A 22992-nucleotide genomic window follows, 5' to 3' on the forward strand; every position below is an offset into this window, starting at 1 on the left:
TTAAGGTCAGTGTTCATGATTAACAATAAGGCAAAAACGGCATCCGGCTGTCAGTTTTTGACCTCAAGCTCAAGCACACTTGGGTTAAGCAGCAGGACAATAATGCCAAACACACCAGCAAGTCCACCTCAGAATGGCTGAAAAAAATAACAATACAAAAATTAAGGTTTTGTAATGGCCAAGTCAAAATCCTTTTCAAAATCCAATTGAGATGCTGTGGCATGACCTTAAACAGTCCTTTTATTCTCAAAAACCCTCCAAATGTGGCTGAATTAAAACAATGGGGCAAAGAAGAGTCGGTCAAAATTTTGTGAAAGACTCATTGCAAATTAGCCAGAGGCCCCGCCCACAAAAGTTGACAGACACTGCCGTTCTAAATTAGAAGTGCCCTGAGCGAGTTCACAGCGAGTTGTATACAGTCTGCCATTGCTGCACTGAAGAGAATGTCTCCCAGGCGTTTTAGATGTTCTGTAGCTGAATATATAAATCCACATAGCTCTCTCCATCTACTCCTGAGAGTCACTGAAGACGAGGTGGATTAATTTAGTTTTTGAAGAAAATGCTCCCTCAACTCTACCGAAATTTTGTTTATGTCTGTGCAAATCACTTACAACAGACTGCTTTGTGAATGAGGGTCAGTATAAAGTAGGTTTTGCACAAAAGTTGCTCCTGAAGGATGAAGCAGTGCCAACTGTTCGTGATCCAGCTGCACCTCCAGAAGAAGTAAATATCATGCATTTGTTTTCCAAATTGCCTTTCTGAAAGAGCTTCTTGGCGCTATGTAAGGCTAATGTTGCTAAAGCTACCACTGTCTGTCTGTTTTCACTGATGCTGCCTTCACGTGCTACCAAAATGATCGTGAACAGGTCAGTTGGAGTTAAAATTGCATATGAAAGCAATGTGAAGTCGACCGCTGGAATTCGTTGAGCTCATAATCACAAGTGGGGCTTATAAAGTTTGAAAGGCACCATGAATTATTTTTTATCGCGCCATGCTTCCGTCTGTGTAATTCATAAAGTGCATTTTTTTTATGCACGGTACAATGGTGGAGTGTTTATTTGTAAAGGTTAGCACCGGTATTGCCGGAGCATGAGCTCTTGAAACCTTTGTAGCTCCGCCCTCTTCCCCGGAGCACCAGCTCTTTTGCATTTAAAGGGAAAGACACGAAAAAGGTGCGTTTTTGCTCATACCTTAAAAGTGGCAATTTTAACAAGGTATAAAAAATTATCTGTAAGGTATTTTGAGTTAAAGCTTGAAATACACACTCTGAGGACATCAGAGACTTATTTTACATCTAGTGAAAAGGGGCATAATGGGTCCCCTTTAAAATGTGTTTGATGATTTGAATCTTTTAAGTGTGACAAATATACAAAATAAAAATGATAAATAAAATAATATTAAAAGAGGAAGGGATCAAAAACCTTGTAACAGCACTGTGTATGTACTGTATGTATGTGTGTGTGTTTCTGTGTGTGTATTTATAGCCTGATGTGTTTTCTTGGGGTACTCTATGCATCTTGACTTCTGAATTCCTTAAAGTTTTATGGGTACATTAATGTTTTTTAATAATGGAGTTTATAGAAGCTTAGTTCATAGAGAAATTGAACATTATTTACCCAGCCTAATGTTTTTCAAACCAATAAGATGTCCATTAATCTTCAAAACACAAACAAAGATATTCTTAATAAAACTGCCCCTCCACTGAAAGTCTATTCCACCAAAATTTGACAATTTGAATTGTGAAAGAGATCATAAACATAATCCATATGAATCAAGAAGTTTAATCCAAGCCTTCTGAGGAGACACAAGTGCTTCATGAACAGATTTAATTTAAGCTTTTGTTCATATGTAAACATTGGTCAATGGACAGACATAGAGATCATCAAATATGGCAAACATGGAAGCTCAGCCTTGTTAATCAAGTAAGTTATTTATTGGTTATGTGCCATGAAGTTCTGTCATCATTTACTCATATTCATACTCATTGCATTGTTTGAAGAACAGACTTTGGACTTTGGACATATTTTTTTTTTTTGGTATTCCAGTCTGACTGCAGAAGATCTTTTTGTCGAATGAATTGATGGCTAGATAAGGTGGAGGTGGAGGGAGTGCTTTAATGGTGAACTCCTATATCTTATCTCCCTGTTCACATCTTCACTAGGGACATTTCCTGACAGCTCTTTAACCTCAATGGGCAGGGAGAGAGATACACAGAAAGAAGAGGAGAAAGAATATAAGAATTGCTTTGCTCTTAATGCAAAAATCACATCAATTTATATTTCTGTAACAACAAATCACTAAACAGTCACACACCCTCATTTTGCTAAGCAGCTGATTGGATGAACATAGTACTACTGTGCTAGTTCTTTTCAGACGCAGCAAGTTCTCATTCATTCTTAAAGAGCAATTGTGCATGCTAACGTCGGCCGTCTTCTCTCTAATTAGGTCTCCACGCTACAGAGTCCAGGCTGGAAAGCAGAATATATGTATCAAATCAGTAGCTTCTCTCCGGAGATCAATATGCTTCTCCTCGATTCCTCATTTTCTCATTTCTAATAGAGCTCTGATAGGCTCCAATCAGTGCGCAGCTCATTTGCAAGAGTAGCCAGAGAAATGGTGTAATTTTTCTGGAATATTCAACTCAGACATCCAGTTATTTTTGGGGCATGTGCAATGAATTTTTCAAAACTCTCTGGTTATTTCATAACCACTTATGCTAATTTCACACACTACAGTTTTAGACCAGGAGCCAGATTCATGAAATATTCCTAAGAATAAAATTTGCTCCGTATTTTCTGACTGTAAAATAAATAAATAAAAGATGGAATTATAGATACATTAAACAGTGATACAGTCAAACCCAAAATTATTCAGACACTAGATATAATGTTTGATATTTTAATTTTACACTATAGCTAATTTATGTAATTGAGGATAGCAAAATAAAGTAAAATGTGACATTATACCCAAAAATTTTAACCTGACCATGTTTTGCTTAAGTATTTTTTTGAATTGCTGAACAAAATTAAGCATTGCTTGGTAATTGGTTGACCTTATCTGGTATTATCTAATTGTGTACTTAAATTTAACGGTTGACAGCTATTCAACCTCCTTCATTACATGCCTTTCTATCGAAGTTATCTGACATTATCAAGATGAATTTGTTCATATTTTATTACCATTTAATACCGTGAATGTAGTCTTAAATTTGAATCCAAGCACAGTAATGTTTTTCTGGTATTCCCCATCACTCTTGGACTTTGTTTGTGTGACATTGTGTTTATTTATGTCATGTTGTGTATCTTTGTAGCACTCTAAACAGTAGCATCTACCAGGTGGCTGTGTGACGCTGTACAGTGACTCAGGCGACAGGGTGATCTGTGTGGTATATGGTGACCATGTTCCCTGGCATTCAGCATTGTTAGTATGATAGCCCTATAGATCAATTTGCTGTTAAATGTTTAAAAATAGCCCTGCAGGGAGCATAGATTGATCATGTTTGGATCCACAAGAGTGTGCCAAGTCCTGTCTGGTCTTGTGGTTTACCGAAAGAACATTCACCTATAAAATAAACCCTTTCTTCGTACTGCACTCAGTCTTTTAATGCTTTGTGGATTTCTCTTCTAGTTTGCATTATTTAATAAGCCACAATTTTGGACAAGTAAGTAAAATAGTTGTTTGTTTTGTAGTTTTGGCATCAGACAGAATGTAGATTGTTTTACAGTCTGTTGCAGTTATGAGCGTAATGACCGCTGGATGGCTGCTCCCTCGAGCAATAGCACACTGTTTCTCTGTTTCTCTCCTCCTATAAGATGACATCCTCCTTAAGTGTTCTTATGCACACTGGGCTTTCAGTCCTCCTGGGTCCTTGATGAGAGATCTAATGACAGATAAATATTCCTAAATCTTGCCTCTCATAGAGATAATCTGATTAACCCAGACACAAGAACTTTACGTCAGTGGAAAATTAGAGGCTAGTATGCGTTCTTTTAAGAGCAAATTAATTAAGAGCAAAGGTCTGTTTAAATGCAGACGGGAGCTGTGTTTGAATTACAGTCGTTTTTTTTTCCTAGTTGAAGTGATGTTCACACTCGCGTGATGCCTTTTGAAAACTTTAGAATCAGCTGCAGGGCGGGATTTGCGCTGAACGCGGAGACTTCCGCCACTTAATATGTTCGTGTGGAAACACAAAAATGTATATGTTCCGCACACAAAATATTGCATTCAGTCATTCGGTACACACGTGCACCGTACCGAAAGCCCTGTACCGAAATGGTCTGGTACGAATAGACGTACCGTTACACCTCTACTCTGTAGACACACTTTATAAGCGGCTCTGTTCCAAAACTTTTTACTTCCTACTGCCTAGTAGTCAGATACCTTTTAAAAGAGCATCTAAAAATGTAATTGAAACTCATAATTGACTGATTTGGAACTATTTATATACCGTAAGATATATAAATACACCCCACCAATTGCATTCCGCACAGGATATTTGATTTTAAATTGATTTCAACAGTTTGGTGTTAGCATGTTGCTATGCTAATGATGTGATTAGCATCAAATACCATAGTCAATATAATAACATATAATATACAATATAATAACAAGAATAATTTTTGTGGAGCAGCTGACACAGAAGAGGGTACTCTGCCTGCGTTCAGCTTATATTCTCCAAAATTGCGCTATGGTGATGTGGAGAGAAACAGAGGAGACGAATTGTTGAATAAAGTCATTATTTTTGTTTTCTTTGTGTACAAAAAGTATTCTCGGTGCTTCATAACATTACGGTTGAACCACTGATGGCAGATAGGCTATTCTGTTGACGTCTTTCATACTTTTCTAGACCTTGACAGTGTAATTTATTTGGCAGTCTATGAGACAGTCACAAGGCTCCCGGTTTTCATCTAAAATGTCTTAAATTGTGTTCCGAAGACAAACGAAGCTTTTACGTGCTTGTAACGACATGGCTGTTAGTGATTAATGACAAAATTTTCATTTTGGGGTGGAGTATCCCTTTAAGATTTCTACAAAAATATTAAGCACCTGTTTTCAACACTGATAATAATACGTTTTTCTTTTTTTTTTTTTTTGAGCACCAGATCAGCATTTAAGAATGAAAGATTGTCTTGACATTGAAGACTGGAGTAATGGCTACTGAAAATGTTCTTTTTAAAATATATTTTATTATAGAAACTGTAATAATATTTTAAACTATTATTGTTTTTACTTTATTTTAGCCAATATGGTAGCATAAGTTTATCGGTTTAATTACATTTTTTTTTTTTATTTATTTTATTTACGATGAATTCCAGTTGTGAAAATCTCTTTGAAAATACTGGGGTTTCCCTTGTGAAAATATGCATAACAATGCTAAATGTGATCACACCCAACACAGGCTCTGTCTCACTAATCAACGTTAAAGTCAAGAAATAGACATTAATAGAAACAGTAATGCCAACTAATAGAAAGATTTTGCTCAATTGATTTTTCCCTCTAGGCTCTGCTGTCTCATTAATGACAGTGCAGTCATAGGAAATGAATCAAATCTCTAATTGTCTTTAGTGGGATGAGAAGCACACTCACAGGAATTTGATCACAGCCTCTGTATTCATATACTGTATAATTTATTATATGCCGTTCTCACTCATTTTTATTTATATATACATTTCTGGAAAAGTGTGTAAAGGATAGAGGAGTCACAGTATTAGCTACTGGGCATTTTACAGATGCATTATATATATATATATATTTTTTTTTACAGTGAACGGTGAAAGAATAGTTGTGATTTTTCCACATGACAAATAGTTGAAGATGTCAACAAACACAACAACAGCATAAATGTAGGCAGCAAAACAATAAATAGTAACATAGCTTTATTTATTCATGCCCCAGTGCATTGCTGAGAATTTGATTACCACATTTATCACAGTTTTATTATCCACAGATTCCACATCTTGCTTAGATATTCTCACTTTTCACAGAAATTCAGATTTTTTTTGTGCTTCTTGTTTATGTGCAGGGCCTATTCAGATGTATTTGGTGTTCCTGATTTTTTCAGACTGTATGCTTTTGCTGGTTTGCACAGATCTTTTAAGTTATTCCCTTTTGCAACATACAGTAGTTCTGTCCCATTTATAATCATTTGCAATATATAGATAAATTTATGCATGTATTGAAGTAGCTGACATGAAGGTTATATTCCATCTAAAGATTATCTTTTAGTTATTTAATCATTAGCCAATGCATACATGTTTTATTATGTAGGAGAGAAAGTGTTTTTTAGGTGAACTAACCCTTTAAGTTTTGTGTTAAGGCTGGGCAGTATATCGAGTTTGTAAAATATATATTGATGTATTTTGTTCAAATGATATGGAATGAGGCAATACTTTTTATATCGATATAGGCCTATTTAAATACGAGTGCAGAATAGAGGGGGATACTGTGAATGTGATTTTAACCCTGTTTGCACATAATATACTGTATAGCATAGCCCACTTGGTTGCATTCACTATATATTTTTTTAATATGAACATTGTTTTATTGGACAGGATGTAAAATAAAATGTAAAAAATAAATACACAGATTTTTTTTTACACCCCCCCCCCCACACACACACACAAAAAAAGGGAGAAAATACACCTGTATAATGTATATCGCCATTTGGTCTAAAAATACTGAGATATGATTTTTTTTTTATTTTTGGCCATTTTGCCCAGCCCTAATTTGTGTATTGTTTGCCATTTTAAGAGCAGGAAGTTGTGGTAAGGAAGTTGGAATGGAAGCACTGGATAATTGGCCCAGGTTAAATTGTTAACCATTATACTGTCTCTCATGTCTGGTTAGCAGATGCTCTTGTCATTACTGTGGTAATCTTGTGAACAGGGATGTAGTGGAGGCTAAACGCACGTAAATGCTGTTTACGCACCTCCCAAAATTCGGAAATAGCGTTTACCCACCTCCAAAGTGCGTTTATCCACCTCTAAATTGAGTTTATCCAACTCTAAATAGCCTACAGTTCCTAAGCCATTTTAAATTAAGCTTATGTCGTTTTAGTTTCATATTGTTCATTATTAGTTTCATAGGTTGTTTGTTAAACCTAAGACGAAGTCTTTCATATTGCGCTGCAACTGTCAGTGTTGACCAATTGCTTGCGGTGTTGGCAGTTAGTAGGAAGTTCGGGTCACTTTACTGACTCGGATCTTTGAGTCTCGTTCAGCAAAATTAACTAATCTTTTCTCTTTCCATCACCATCATTTTCCGTCTTATGGGACTGACAGGAAGAATAAAAGACTCGGACCTTACCTGTCGATTCAGAACCCATATGGTGCGTAATGCGCATGTGCGCCCAGCCAGCAATGACATGTGGGGCCCAGATGGGTTAAGTACGGGTTCCATGGTTACTGTGTGGGCATGGGCTTTGACTGGGTGAAATCAGCGGCTCCCATGTAGGTTTTGTAGTATGAGTCCCACATAGGAAGCCCATATGAGCTGATTACATGGGCCCCATAAGGTACAGGCATGGGCCATGAGTTTGAACTGGAAACAACATATATGGGTCCTGCAAGGAATATTTATGGGCTAAGTGGGGCTAGCCGGATGGGTTTGATCTGGGAAAGCATATATTGGTCCTGCATGGCATATTTATGTTCTAAGTTGGGTTTGAACTGGGAACACATGGGTCCTGCATGGCAGAGGCGCAATGTAATTATGCAGGCCTATAGAGTTATGTAATTACTTACTGTACAATTTTTAGTAATTTGTAGTAACTCTACATGTAGGCTAATCAAGCATGTTGAGATTGAGTAATTGTAACTCAATACATTTCTTTAAACCACTTTAAAGTTTGAGGTGGTGTTGGCGCAGTGGATAAGACGCATGCCTTTGGTGTGAGAGACCCGGGTTCAAATCCACTGTGAGACACCAATGTGTCCATGAGCAAGACACTCCAGAGGCATGCGACCTCTGACATAAATAGCAATTGTAAGTTGCTTTGGATAAAAGCATCAGCTAAATGAAATGGGTCTGACATGAATTACCCAGTTGAGACCCATGCAGTACCCTTACAGGTCCCACTTTTAGTATGTCTGGGCTTCCACGGCTTGCCCCAATACCCCGATATGGATCCCGGGTGCAAGCCCATAATGGGGCCCACATTTGCCGCCCATGAAGCCCTCATCTGGGCCCCACATGTCATTGCTGGCTGGGCGGTCAACACAAAATGAACGAATCACTCTCTGAGACAACTCGGTAGTCCCGAGTCATATTAAACTGAACGAATAGTTCATGAACGACACGCAACAGACTGCATCAAGATTCAAAAATGGACATCCGGCAATTTTTTTAAGCACTGTCAAGACAGCAGCCCTCCTCCCGATGCCCGCAAACGGCCTCGGCTACAAGCCCGAAGTGAGTGAGCTCGGAAAACAGTACTAAACTACATGTTTTTGAGGTTAATTTGGTTCACTGTAAACGTCCTAAGTAATAATAATAATAATAGAAATCATCACTCATACAGCAGCCATTCATCTCATCTCCAGTTTATTTGTGTTCGTGTACATACAATATCCACAATCCGCCAGGGCTATACAGTCCAGTGGTGCGCACATTTGGAGAAAAAATAATTTTATGACATGTTTGTAAAATATTTCATCATACAGAATAACATTTCTATTCATTTTGCACTGATTTATGCGATCTGAAGAGCTCAAACAGCTAACAGAGCTAGCGATTACTCCTCTTATTGATTCATGTCAGCTATGACATCAGTACGATATCATTAGCAAGCCATCACCTCAAGTGGACAAAGAGGCACTGTTGTGATATTAATTTGGTTTTATTGTTTTTTTAGTTTAGCAAAATCGTCTGTTATTGTCGGCAGCCATTACACTTGTGGAAACTACAGTGCAACTTATATTGTCTTTCTTGTGTTAATTAAAGAAACTATGTTTTCTTTCAGTTAAAATATGTGGCACCAGATTCGTCCTTCTGTCGTTAATCTGCACCTGCTACATTAGCAATTGGGAAAAACTGTAATCGACAACTATTTTGATAATCGATTAGTCGGTTTGAGTAATTTTTTAAGACAAAAGTAAAAAATTATTTGATTCCAGCTTGTTAAATGTGAATATGTTCTAGTGTCTTCTAAGCCACTAGAAGACAAGGAATTCTTCGACCACCGCGATACATACATCGAGCGTCAAGGCACAAGTTTATCCATGATGCATCAGACTGCTTCTCTGTGCCAGTATTTCAACGTAAAACCAACAAACTTCGGTGCAGTGGGGTGGATGTTAACAATCTGTTAGCGCTTAAACGCGTGGAGCTTTCTCCGTCACTCCCTATGCCACCGTGCCTAGTGAAATCGGCTCTTTTTAACGCACGCTCTGTTAACAATTAAGGCGCTGTTGTTATCAGATATTATCATCAAAAACAAACTGGACTTGGTCTGTTTGATGGAAACATGGCATAGACAATCTGATGGGCTTGTGCTTAATGAACTTACTCCATCTGGCTATGGATTGTTCGATTCCCCGCGACCCTCTGGCAGGGGTGAGGGACTTATTGTGTTGTATAATCAACAATTCACTATAAGTCCTGTGGTCACTCCTCAGATTAATTCTTTTGAATGTCTTGTGCTGAGTGTCTCTGCGCCCATCTCGACTGTCATAGCCGTAGTCTACAGACCTCCTAAGACTACTGAACACTTTTTAACTGAATTTGCTGATTTTCTGTATATGTTGTGTCTTAAGTTTGAAAGAACTCTTATTCTAGGGGACTTTAACATCCACATGGACAAAAAAGACTCTGTAATGACTAAGGACTTTGTGTCTTTATTGGAATGTTTTGATTTGAAGCAACATGTGGATTGCTCCACACATATTAAGGGGCACACCTTAGATCTGGTTAACTCTCATGGATCATTCTTATCGCAGTTTTCTGTCACAGATTTAGGATTGTCTGACCATTTTGCTATTCTTTTTAGTATGGAACTGTCGCATACTAACATTTATCCTTTCCGTACTGTAAATTATCGCAATTGGAAATCCATTGATCTCAATGACTTCTCTGCTTTTATTGAATCCTCCTTAAGTGGCCTTACTTTATCAGACCCTCTGGAGGTCAACATCTCTCTGTTAAATACTGTTCTTTTGTCTGGTTTGGACTTATTTGCACCGATGAAATCCCGGTCTGTGGCCTTTGTACGATCTGCTCCCTGGTATAATGGTGAGCTGCACTCTAGGAAGGCAGCGGGTCGTAAGCTGGAGCGTAAGTGGCGTACCTCTGGCCTTAATGTTCATTATCAAGCTTGGAAAGACCACTTACTTGAATATAAGGCAGATATTGTATCTGTCAGATCTCAGTATTTCTCTCAGATAATTGATAATAATCAAAATAACCCCAAAAAATTGTTTCATACCATTAACAAACTGTTAAAAGGTAACACCTCCTCCAATGTACCTGCCTCAGATCAGCTTTGTAATGGATTTCTTGATCATTTTAGTTCCAAAATTGCTAATGTGCTAAATGTGGTTTCACAAATGAAAGTTGCCACTTCCATAGTTGATCCAATACCCACCTGCCTGTTTAAATCATGTTTTGCATCACTATGCCCAGTTGTCTTGAGTATAATAAATGACTCACTGAACATGGGTGTTGTACCTGCTGCACTAAAAATTGCTGCTGTAACACCTGTACCAAAAAAGCCCAACGACTGAGGTTATGCTGATTGGTTCACCCCATCAAATACGTAAAGCTAATATCTTAAATTTAAAGATGGATGGGTCTATTATGGAGTTTCAAGCAAAATTAAAAAATGATATTTGATTCAAACTTAACTTTTGATCCTCATGTTCAGAACATGGTTAAAGTATAATTTTTTCACCTTAGAAACATTGACTGCGTCCCATGTTGTCTTTTTCAGTGGCTGAAAAACCGATCAATACATTTCTTTTCTCGAATAGACTACTGTAATGCTTTGCTCACGGGGGTCTCGAAATCTACTTTAGGCAGATTGCAGTATGTTCAAAACGCAGCTGCCAGAGTCCTGACAAGTTCCAGGACAAGTGAGCACATCTCTCCAGTCTTGGAGTCCTTGCACTGGCTTCCGGTCAGGTTTCACATTGATTTTAAAATTCTTATGCTTACCTACAAGGCCCTGCATGGTTTAGCTCCAGAATATCTGACTGAACTTTTAACTGCCTACACCCCAATGCGTAATCTTCGTTCATTGGATTCTGGCTTTTTTAACTATTCCTGTAACTCGTTTACGCTCTATGGGTGACCGGGCCTTCTCTTCTGTGGCACCTAAACTCTGGAACTCTCTTCCTACTGAAATCAGACAGGCTGAATCCCTTAGTATTTTTAAATGTTCTCTTAAAACGTATTTTTTCCAGTTAGCATATATGTGATATGTTTCTCTGAGGGTCAATCTCAATGTATTTTTTCTTTCTTTCTGTATGCCTTGGTAAAGCGCTTTGAGATGTAAATTTTAAAGGCGCTATAGAAAATAAAGTTTATTATTATTATTATTATTCTCTCCTCTGTGACAGCAAACTGAATATCTTTGAGTTGTGGACAAAACGAGAAATTTGAGGACCATTCCTGGGCTTTTGGGGAAACACTGATCCACATTTTTCTGACATATTATAGACCAAACAACTAACCGATTAATTGAGAAAATATTCAACAGATTAATTGACTATGAAAATAATCCCAAATGCCTAATCATTATGTACAAGTGCATTGCATTGGAACCCCTGGATATAAGCCTCCCTCTCTTCTCTCTGTTTTTTCATTTAGTAAACTTTATAGATTTCAACCATATTATTCCTTCTTGAGTATTTTTAACAAGAACTTAGATTAATGTATGAATTGAATAGTGTTCGTGTGACCTATATGAGGGAACAACCAGTGATACCCTTGGTAGTAATATCAAATGATAGCCTATAGCGATGTCATCAGGATACACATACACCGGTAGGCAGTGGCCCACCTTACCGTGACCACGATGTGATCACCCAGAATTTATAGTTTACCCACCTCTATTTTTACCACTACACCTCTGCTTGTGAAGACTGTATTCAGCATTCCTTCAATCCCCATATCACTCGAGAAAACACAAACCTGTGATACAAGGGCTGTAGAAATCATCTACCCCACTGAGACAATGTCATTCATTTTGGCTACTTTACACATATTCTTTTAGTATGTCAAGTCCATTTTCAGGCTTTAGCGGAAATGTGGGTGATCCACCATTGTTTCTCCCACCCTCTGAATGAGATGGAACTGTTTCAGTGCTGTCTCCTTTTTTCCTGATGTCAGATGGCGTTCATCCAGTTTTAAAAGATGAATCACTACAATTCATTTCACACCACAAGGATGGCAATATTTGGCAACCCACCCTTTCACTGGACTTGGTTTAGAATCTGTTCATTTTTTAAAACAAAAATGTTTGGCTAAGGAGATACTATTATATTGTCATCTTTCATTCGGATGCATGAAACCGTAACCAATATGGACTTTAGCAGTAATAAATAAATAATAATTCAGAAAAAGTCAGTTACACAAATTCCCTACAGTGCTGTAATAAATGTAATACTCAGAGGAGTGGAGATGCAGCAATGGAATTTGGCTCTGACAGCTTTACTGCTCTTGCCAAAAATGCCATTTTAAAGCTCAAGCAAGAGAGATAAAGGGACAGAGGTAGGCACGACGAGCCGGTTGCCTTAGAAACAGCTGTGTAAGAGAGTAGAGGGGGTTTAAGGATCTGTATGTTACTGCTGAATCAGCATTCTCCATGATCCCTTAACAATTACAGACAATATGTTAGAGCAATTTGTGAATAAATGGGCGCTAGGAGAGATCTTCTCTTAGCATGCCTCATAAGCATTTTTTGTAAGGCCCAGTGTTGTATATGCTTGTGAATCAAAGAGAAACACTGTCAGTTCCACTTACTAGTCTAAAACGAACTTCTTTACAGAGCGGTGACCAGAAGATTGGCTTTCACATTCTTTTTTACTCTTGCAAAACCCTGGGAACTCTGCAAAAAGCAATTACTTAGACAATAAGAAGGATTATGGCTGTATAGATAAGGATGTGTTGTTGTGAATTGTGTTAAAGAGATTATTAGAGGGATAGGGGGTTGAAGAAAAGCCTGTGGAGATTTGGTCTCCTCCAGGTTCTTCTGATGTGTATTTCTCTCTGTACCTCTCTTCCTCTCAGTTTCTGCTCTCATTACTTCTGTCTCTTTGCAGGCCAATGATGCCTCAGGGAACACCTGGAACTGGCTCTACTTCATCCCTCTCATCATCATCGGCTCTTTCTTTATGCTCAACTTGGTTCTGGGGGTGCTGTCAGGGTGAGTCTGAAATCAGTCATAACAATTAGTCCCAACTGTGTGGGAATTTTTGTACCCATGCAGGTAAACTTTTTCAAGATTCTTAAAAAGTGTCTTAAAAATATTTCTTTAAGGTTAATTCCTGGCTGGTGGTTGCTAAAGATGACATTGGTCATTAATTGTAAAATGGAGGAACTATTTAGTCATTTATTTATTTGAGAATGCCTTATATTCAGAAATTAATTAAAGTCTAATTTAATTAAATTAAAGTAACAAAGAGGATGCAGTGAGGACGGATGTGCTCAAATTTCAAATTTAGCTTGAATTTAATTGAATTCAGATTATTTAGGTTATTTAAAAAAATATATATACATTATATTTCAGTCTAATTCAGTATGATTACCCATAAACTTATTATCATACAACCTATGGGATATTTCCAAAAACATTAGGTGGTAAATTATAAACTCTTTGAAAATAATCAGAATTATAGAAGTATAAAAATAATTGAAAATAATTATTCATTATTGCTTTGAATTCCTATTCCTTGCAATTAGTTGAGACTTCCAATCATTTGCACTTGGTCAGTTCAGTTCAGATTTCAATCCATGAGTTGAAAGGAATCTTGGTTTGCAGTGTTGTCATCTGATAATCTGTTTTACTCTTGTCTCAGTATAAAGGGATGCAAATTTCATACAACCCACTAAACTATTAGAATTCATGATCTTGTTTGGCTGCACACATAAATTTAAACAATTTGGAGCCAATACAAAGCATGCAGTTCCATTTAATATATACGGGAAGCAAACAAACAGCATTCCTTTAAAATTATTCAAGGGATGCATCTTATAGCTGTTAGGTGGGCTCTTTTGAAATAAATTGGCTTTCTAAAACCCTTTAAAGCCTCGTAAAATAATTTCTGTCCTACAGGTTGGAATCTGTTCACCTACAGCTTATGCATATCCAGAGTAGAAGCAATGTTAAGTGCAGTAGAGCCCTGTTTCTCAATTCTATTAGGCAGCTTTATTTTGCCACTGCAGTGTTGGTCACAATTAGGTTTTTCCTCCATCAATTGTGATTGAGCCAAAAGCCACATACACTCTCTATAAAACAAATAACACACCCTCACACTACAGCATCTTTATTTTCCCCTCATGCTTTACATCTCTCTCTCTTTCTCTATCTCTCTTATTCTCTCTCACACACACAAATACTGTTTTAATGGAAAGTCTCTGGACGAATGCTTTGTGGTGAACTCTAGCTGCCGGTGGGATTTGAATTTACGATTTCCTGGAAATTTTCAATCTAATGTTCACTGTATTTCATTGAATGGCTCTTCATGTCTGTGATGCTGTTGTGTGGCATTCAATATTTATTGTTGCTCCTTCAGAGGGACTCTAACGTCCTTTGACATCTCTGCTTTCAAGGCTTTAGTTGAAAAGATTCATTCTCACGTGGTGATGCTGGTCCCTCTCTCTGAGGAGTACAGTAATCCCAGAATGACAGGAAAGCGAGTGAGATCAGAGTGAGAGTCTTCCTCTTCATGCTTTATCTTTGGCATCGTTTCATCAAAGAACACTGGAAAAAAATGGATCACACAAAAATAATAAGCAGCACAGTGGGTGTATTATAAGCAGCAAATCATTATAGTATAATGATTTTTCTAGGATCGTGTGACACTAATTAATTGCTACTGAAAATCCAGCTTTGCCAATAAATTACATTTTAAAATATATTTAAAAAGAAAAATATTTTTACTGTGTTTTTAATCAGATCAATGTAGCTTTGGTGAATATAAGAGACTTCTTTCAAAAACATAAAAAAACTTACAAACCCCAGATTTTTAGACAGAAGTGTATGTAACAAATAAGACAATTGTTGACATACAGTAAGATTATAGAGCCATTTCGTTTGGGTCGCATTTGGTGTTTTTGAGAAATAAGAAGTGTTTGAGTTTTGTGTTTCGATTTTTGAACATTGTTCGAGGCATTATTGAGATTTCTTCAAAAATTGTAGTGGAGACATGTGAGGTTGCTTGGAACTTATTCACAGAAAACAAATCTGAGAATAAGACTTTAGCAATAGTACATTGGTTTGCACAATGCAGTTGTCACTCCTGTAGTGAATCAAACGCTGTGTGTTATAATACTGATGAACTTGCCAGTGTCCCTGTAGGCTCTTTCAGTCCCCATCCGCTCTCCATCTCTGTTGTTCTCTCTTAATTTTTATGCTCTCTCATCGTCCTTCAAGTAATGTTATCAGTTTCTACTCTTACAGTGTGAAATTTATTCATTTAAAGCTGTTTTTAGCTTTAAAGGTGAAACAGGCCCTGAAAGACATTCTTGAGAGGATTTGCCTTTGTTTTTTTCAGTTTTTTTACAGTTACTACTGCCAGAAAATGTTAATGTGCACAGCACATTCAGGAAGGGTGTTTCTGTGTGTATGGAAGTGACAGAATATTTATGCCGTTATATCTAGCCATACAGGGATTCTATCTGTTTTTACTTGCTGTGAGAGCTCTCTAACTGTGTATCTATCCTCATGGTAACCTAGTTTAAAACTACTGTGCATTCAAGACTGCTTGCGCAGCCCCCAAATTATCACACTTGTAAAGGCTTTCTACAAACTCCTTCTGAAGTGTGAAATGTCTACACACCACAGGCCGCAAAGTATGATGGGAGCAGATCTAATTAGGTTGGGTAAAGTGTTACATAAAGGCATGGCACAGGCTTCTCTAGCTGTGTCCTTCTCCTTGTGAGAAAGTGAACTGGCCCAGAAGACTTTGCAGCAGTTGTGTTGTTTTGTTTCCATCGCTTAGACTTATTTCTGTCTAATTGTCTTGTATATTATATTATATTATATTATATTATATTATATTATATTATATTATATTATATTATATTATATTATATTATATTATATTATATTATATTATATTATATTATATTATATTATATATTGTTGTTAAGTTGGTCTTTGTTTTGTTCATGATGGTCTTTGCTGAATTTTCAGGAGCCGTTACTCCAATATTCAGTGTCACATGATCCTTAAAATATTTAGATGTGCTAATTTGGCACTAAATAAATATTTCTTATTGGTATATTGAAAATTGTCGAAACCATGCCTTTTCACGACAATGAACAGAAAAGAGTTCATTTGAATTAGAAATCTTTTGTGGCATTTTAGATGTCTTTTCTGTCAATTTTAGCTGATTAACAAAAAATGATCCATTTAGATGGAGCATACTGTAGCATGTCATCATGCATTCTTATTCCAATAGTGTTTGAAATGTTGGTATCTGTTGGAGAGGTGTGAAGGAACCTTTAATCATGTGTGGATGCACTGGTTGCCATGGTGCATGCTGTGTCTCTCAAGCTTGTGTGCGGAGGCCGGGAGGTTAGTTCACCTGTCTGACCATGCTGCCTTCAAAGCAAAAGGCCACTGTGAGGCCTCATGGAGAGACGAGAGGACTGCCACGGGGTGGGGGTTTCGAGAAGAGGTGGGCAGCCGTGTCATCTTCTCAGTGGGTAGTTGCGCAGCAGGGATCCAGCTAGAAGGCAATTCATAGCCATTTCATCTTTATCTCTCTCACCTCACCATGGCCTTTGACCTTAACTGCATGAGCAGCCCCATTACCAGTGACGTTTACTTCATGAAGCACACCTGTATTTACCTGAGAAATTATTTATTCTTAAAACTATTTTTTGTCTGAAAAAATGTCAACTAAATTTTAATACAGCCATCAATGTATTATAATTTACAACATGAAAAATAATTAAATGAGGATCTTTAAATATGTCATTTTGATTATCAAAAATGAGTTTTAAGGGATCCTGTTATTGACTGCGGGGGGACTTTAAATAATGAACAATTCTCCCTCAGAGAGGGAGAAAGAGAGCCACTGAGTTAGTATTCCCTCTCTTTTGTCACACACTCACAACAAGTACACAGATTCACTGTCATTGCCACTGCAATGCAGGGAGGAAAAAAAAAGAGGATTTCCCCCACATTGTCATGTGGGAGTCCTGCTGAAGAACAGCGTACTTTGTGTGCTGGATGATAGTGTCAGCATCACAATCTTAAATGGATAGTTCACCAAATTGTTTTTATTGTTATCAATTAATGTTGTTCCAAACCTGCATGATTTTCTTTTTTTGTGACACACAAAACAAGATATTTAAAAACATTAAATCTATTTTTTGACCACACTGTAATAGTCAATGGGTCCAGTGCAGTGTTGCTATTGGATCCCATTGATTCTTACTAAAATACATGGAAGCCTTTATTCTAAATACACATTAAAAAACAAAAAAAAAATTCAGTAATTCTCACATTGTCTAATGTAATATTTACTCTCTTTTCTGTTTTCTTGTGCTTTCCTATTTTATTTTCTCCTTTGATTTTTTTCTGTTCACATTCCCTTCCTGCTTTGATCACATTCTCAGGGAACATTTTCATTCCAGGAGCATTGCATCCTTCACATTCTGTCCACTTTACTTTTGTTTTCTTCTTTTCTTTGTTCTTTGCATTTATAGACCTTTTTTCACCTCCTTTCTGTATGCTCTGCGCACCTGTTAAAGAGTAATGGTGGTCAATCATCACGCTGTCCTCTAATTGGCATGATAACAGATGGCAGGTTGTGAGGGGGCACAAACAGTGCATTTTTTCCGTTATGTGCTCCTACATAATCATATTGCAGAGAAAACTGTAATGCTTATGAAAATGAATGGGACTCATTTAATAACCAAGTCCAGGTAAAATATGCCTCTCACAGGCAATGCATGGCTATTTGTCAGTAAATGCCACTTTTTTCGACCTAAATATCTAATCAAGGTGTCACTCACTACACAGTTTTGTCATACTGTGGTGTGAAAGTTAGATTAGATGAGAGAAACAGTCTAGCCCTGTAGGTGCATTGCTGACAGTAATGGACTGACTTCTGTTTCCTTGTGAGGCTGTAACGTCTCTTGAGGAAGTTAATCAATCATTTTGCATTCGTCAATTCAACTTACCGAATGCAAGTTGAAAGTGCACCATTTTCATCTTGAATTAGAATTGTTTTAGTTTTTACCAATGATGATGGTTTTTATTATATTGTGTATAAAAATTATATAATATTTTATTTTATTTAATCCGTGTTAAAAATGGTTATTCTGCTTAATATTTTTGTGGAAGATGATACATTTTTTTCAGGGTTCTTTGATGAATCGAAATTCATGAGAATGGCATTTATTCGAAAACATTTTTGTAACATTATAAATGTCTTTACTCTCACTTTTGGTCAATTTAATCCATCCTGGCTGAACAAAAGTAGTAATTTCTTTAAAATAAAAATCCTACTGAACCCATTCATTTGAACGCCATGATAGTAATGAACACAATATTTTGAAATATATTATTTCTATAATTTGTGGGGATTTTAAATTATATATTTAAATTGTTTTATTGCTTGTCATTGCACGTTTTATGCTATATGGTGTTAATGATGCTGCAAACAAGGATTAATGGGTCTTTATTAAGCAGATCTAATGAAATCTACAAACCTATAAATCTAGATAGACATAATAGTCATTAATGCATTATCCTGTAATTATATTTGAAAATGAATATAAGAATGGCTTAACTATTTGACTCTATTTTAAGTTAGGATAGGAGAAGGAATTTTAACCATTCAAAATAAATTGCACACTTCAGCTTTAAGTTAAGCATAAACTGTAGACTTTTAGCCGTTGTTTTCTATTGATTCTAAAACATTGATTTTTCTACCGCTCTTGCAAATGTGGATGCCACACCTTGTACTTGCTTTTTTCTCTAACATTTCATTTTGGTGCATTTGTGTTGTTCACTTTTGCTTTACAACCAGGTACCTTATGGTTGCATCAAAGAGTGTATTTGCTTTTGTAGATGCATCAGTAGATGCATGCATGCTTTTGTACACATGACCTGTGCCATAGAGCAGGGCTTCCCTGATGCCTCTGTGCAGTACAGTGTGTTCATGGATGTGTGTTTATGTGTATTTGTGCAAACAGGGAGTTTGCAAAGGAGCGAGAGCGTGTGGAGAAAAGGCAGGAGTTTCTGAAGCTTCGCAGACAACAGCAGATCGAGAGGGAGCTGACCGGCTACCTGGAGTGGATCTGTAAAGCAGGTCGGTCTCTCAAGTGAACAATATCTTCATTAACACTTGACATATAATATCGCCACAGAACCCATTTTCAAATCCAGAGATGTTCATGTGCTTTTCAAGATTACACATGAGAATTATCTACATTGCAAACATCAGAAGGCCTTGGTTCTGTCCCCTTGTGCTTTTTCTCCCATGACTGTTTATCTCACTCACTCCCCGGTTGTCTTCTCGGCCGCGATGGGAGCTGATGTATCCGTGCCCATCTGTTGCTCAGCACTTCCTCTCTCCATGGCAACCACATATCCTTCCACTCACTCCACCAGCTGGTTCATACCCTCAGTCTCCCCATGACTGCCTGTAACAGCTCTGCATCAGCCAGGACTCAGTGTGTTGGTGCTTTCCGTGGCTGTGGATTTGCACTGATCTGGGGCCAGTTTAGTAACAGACTTCTCAAGTTTTTCTCAGGATTTTCACTTGTTTATACTCCATACTCCATCCATCAATATTAATGCTAATGTAGTTAGATTGCAGTATTTGTACTGTATGAACAGTGTGATACTGCGTTTCTAAAACTGCACATAAAGTAAAATTATTATCATAACTAAACCGTTTTGTGTACATTACATTCATGACCATTCAGATGTAAATTTGATGTTCATCTTCATGTACATTTAGATTTCATAATGATGTAATGTTATAATATTCAGTGACACACTTCCAGCAACCATTTTACAATTAAGGGCTATTATTAATGGAAATACTCGACGAACAAAGCCCTTGATTTTCCATTTAGATGCACATGCAGCAAGTGTGAAACCTTAAAATGTTACAGCAAATAATCATAACAAGAATAAATCTGACGAAAAAAGAAATGAAATAGTTTCCCTAAAGGAATGTTTTGGCTTTAAATGTTGAAGTTGTTGGTCGTTTATAATTCTTCCTCTCATCCTAATACTGTAGTTTCTCTTAAGACAGCACAGTTTCTTGTAAAACTACTGATCCTTTATCAGCACAGGGGTTAATTAGCTCTGACACAGTATGTAGTCTCCTCCGTTTTGTTTCCCAGAAGCCCACTAGGGCTCTTCCATGGGTATTTATTTGGCTTAGAGAGGTGATTTCCCAGACTTTTCCATGGTGGCCCAGCTTTGATGTTTAACACCATAAATTCATGATGGGATTAACTGCTTACAGGTGCTTTGACTTCATGTGTCTCGCTACAGCCATTCTACCATTCTAGATATTCACTGCATTGTTTAAAACATTGATGTGTTGGGTGATACATTGCTCACTGCTGTCCCTGCCTCCTGCTGGATGTTTGTCAGATCTGCAGTGACAGCAGTGATTAATGTGTGTGGCATCAGGTTACAATAAGCCTTACAGTGGTTGCTTTTGTCTGTCTCTTCTCCTGGGCAACCACCCAGAACACCCTTGCAACCAAATAGAACAACCTACCAACTACATAGTGTAAGTAGTGCAATATCTTTGTTTCAGAGGAAGTAATGCTTGCTGAAGAAGATAAAAATGCAGAGGAGAAGGAGGATGGTGCCTGGTACAAGAGGAAATGCAACAACCCAGGTAACCATTGAGAAATTAATTACCGGTATTGTGTTTGTTCATCATTAGAGCATAATTAATAAAAAACATTACATTTTTTAATTTACTATATTCTTTATGAATGTATTATTATATTTTATACTACTTTTGTTTGTTTACTATTCACTTTAAGTATTGAAGAGAGCCAAAAAGAGCAAAAATGACCTCATCAATGCAGAGGAAGGAGAAGACCACTTCACTGACATCTCATCAGTCGGTAAGATCCAGGCCCAACGCCTGTGACCTTTGTAGATTTTCTCCCAAAATCAGCATGGAAAATAAAAAGCAGATTAAAAACCAGAGGCAAAAGTATCATAAAACTTAACATATAGAGAGAATAATGACCAAAATAAAAGAGGAGACTGAGAGAGTGGAAAGATGGATTAAGAATGTTTGTGTTGAATCCCTCTCCTCTCTTCTCCTCTCCATCATCTGTGCGCTTTTGTGAACATCTGAAACAGTCCATCTCTCCCCAGCTCCCCAGGGCTCTCCATTCACCCGTACAAGCGTGAAGAGCAGCAAGAATGAGAGCTCTTCATACTTCCGCAGAAAAGAGAAGAGGTTTCGCTTCTTCATCCGCCGTATGGTGAAGGCTCAGAGCTTCTACTGGACGGTTCTGTGTATAGTGGGACTGAACACATTATGTGTGGCTATAGTTCACTACGACCAGCCCGACTGGCTCACATATGCACTGTGTAAGTGAACCGCATCTTTAAAACATTAGTACAGCTCTCTGGAGGATCACAGGTTTATGTGTACTATTTTTGAACATGGCCTAGGTGCACTGGGAGTCATTTAAACCTTCAAAAAAATCTATGGAAAACAAGTGCTTTTAAATAATATACTCCTTGTATTTTGCATTATTAATTGTACAACTTTTAGCTGAATTTTAGTTTCACTTAAAACTGCCCCTGAGTCATTAGTTTAAAAATGTAATTGGTTAATAAAGTTAATTTCCAATAATTAAGCAAGGATGCATTAAATTGATTAAAAGTGACAGTAAAAAATTTGTTACAAAAGATATGTTTGAAATAAATGCTGTTTTCTGTTTTGAAATCAAAGAATCATGAAAACAATATTTCACGATTTTTACAAATATTAAGTAACAAAAAAATCAGCATATTAGAATCAGCATATTAGGATCATGTGACACTGAAGTCTGGAGTAATGGCTGCTGAAAATTAAACTTCGCCAAATTACATTTTGAAATACATTAACATAGAACACCTGTAAACTGTAATAATATTTCACAATACTACTGCTTTTACTGTGTTTTGATAAAATAATGCAGCATGTGTTCTTTCAAAGATACTATATATATATATATATACTGACCCCAAACTTTTAAATTGTAATGGTTATAGAAAATGTCAAAATTTGTGCTGTGTTGACTTGTTTTGATCCATGTCAGGTGAACTGTCTCTTTTGAAGGTCGATTCATGCCTCAACTATGTTGATGTGTAAAGGATGTGACTCCCATAGGGTCCCTTGTAGCAGATTGGTGCCAACAATTAGAAAGGAGCATTGCCCCACCTCCTAAATATACCTCTGCTTGCATGCCAACTGCTACTAATCATTAATTGCCATTGAGCTGATGCTTTTATACAAGGCCACATACACTACTGTTATTGCAGGGACAGCTCCCCCAAAAGATTTAAGGGTCTTGTTCAAGGGCACAATGTGATGAAATCTTTCTGGTTACCTGCCCAGTTCTTTACCTAAGAGGCCACACCACTCTGAATCTCTAACAAGACCACCACCATGGCCTGGATGATTATACATCAGCTCTATTAACTGTTATTTTACATTGAAACCTTTTACAGAAGCAACAGAGTATGAGGATCATTTTGTCAGTGTGTTACTACATCTTTCACTACTGGCATGCATGCCTTATAAAAACGATGTGACTGACAAAGCCCATTGATAAATGCTTTTT

General features: G+C 37.2%; 1 protein-coding gene across 5 annotated transcripts in view; it reads left to right on the top strand.

Annotated features, from left to right (window-relative positions):
* The window catches only part of cacna1ba (calcium channel, voltage-dependent, N type, alpha 1B subunit, a), a 125328-nt gene that overhangs the window by 48839 nt on the left and 53497 nt on the right, over positions 1-22992 (top strand). For 4 of the 5 annotated variants that reach the window (XM_059550794.1, XM_059550796.1, XM_059550797.1 and 1 more), the window contains exons 6-10: positions 13257-13360; positions 19369-19484; positions 20955-21038; positions 21190-21273; positions 21518-21751. In XM_059550794.1, coding sequence (XP_059406777.1) covers positions 13257-13360; positions 19369-19484; positions 20955-21038; positions 21190-21273; positions 21518-21751 — 622 coding nt within the window. The remainder of the gene's footprint in view (positions 1-13256; positions 13361-19368; positions 19485-20954; positions 21039-21189; positions 21274-21517; positions 21752-22992) is intronic. The other variant, XM_059550795.1, reaches the window with a different exon arrangement.

Source organism: Carassius carassius, chromosome 5, assembly GCF_963082965.1.
Source record: "Carassius carassius chromosome 5, fCarCar2.1, whole genome shotgun sequence".
Classification (NCBI taxonomy): Eukaryota; Metazoa; Chordata; class Actinopteri; order Cypriniformes; family Cyprinidae; genus Carassius; species Carassius carassius.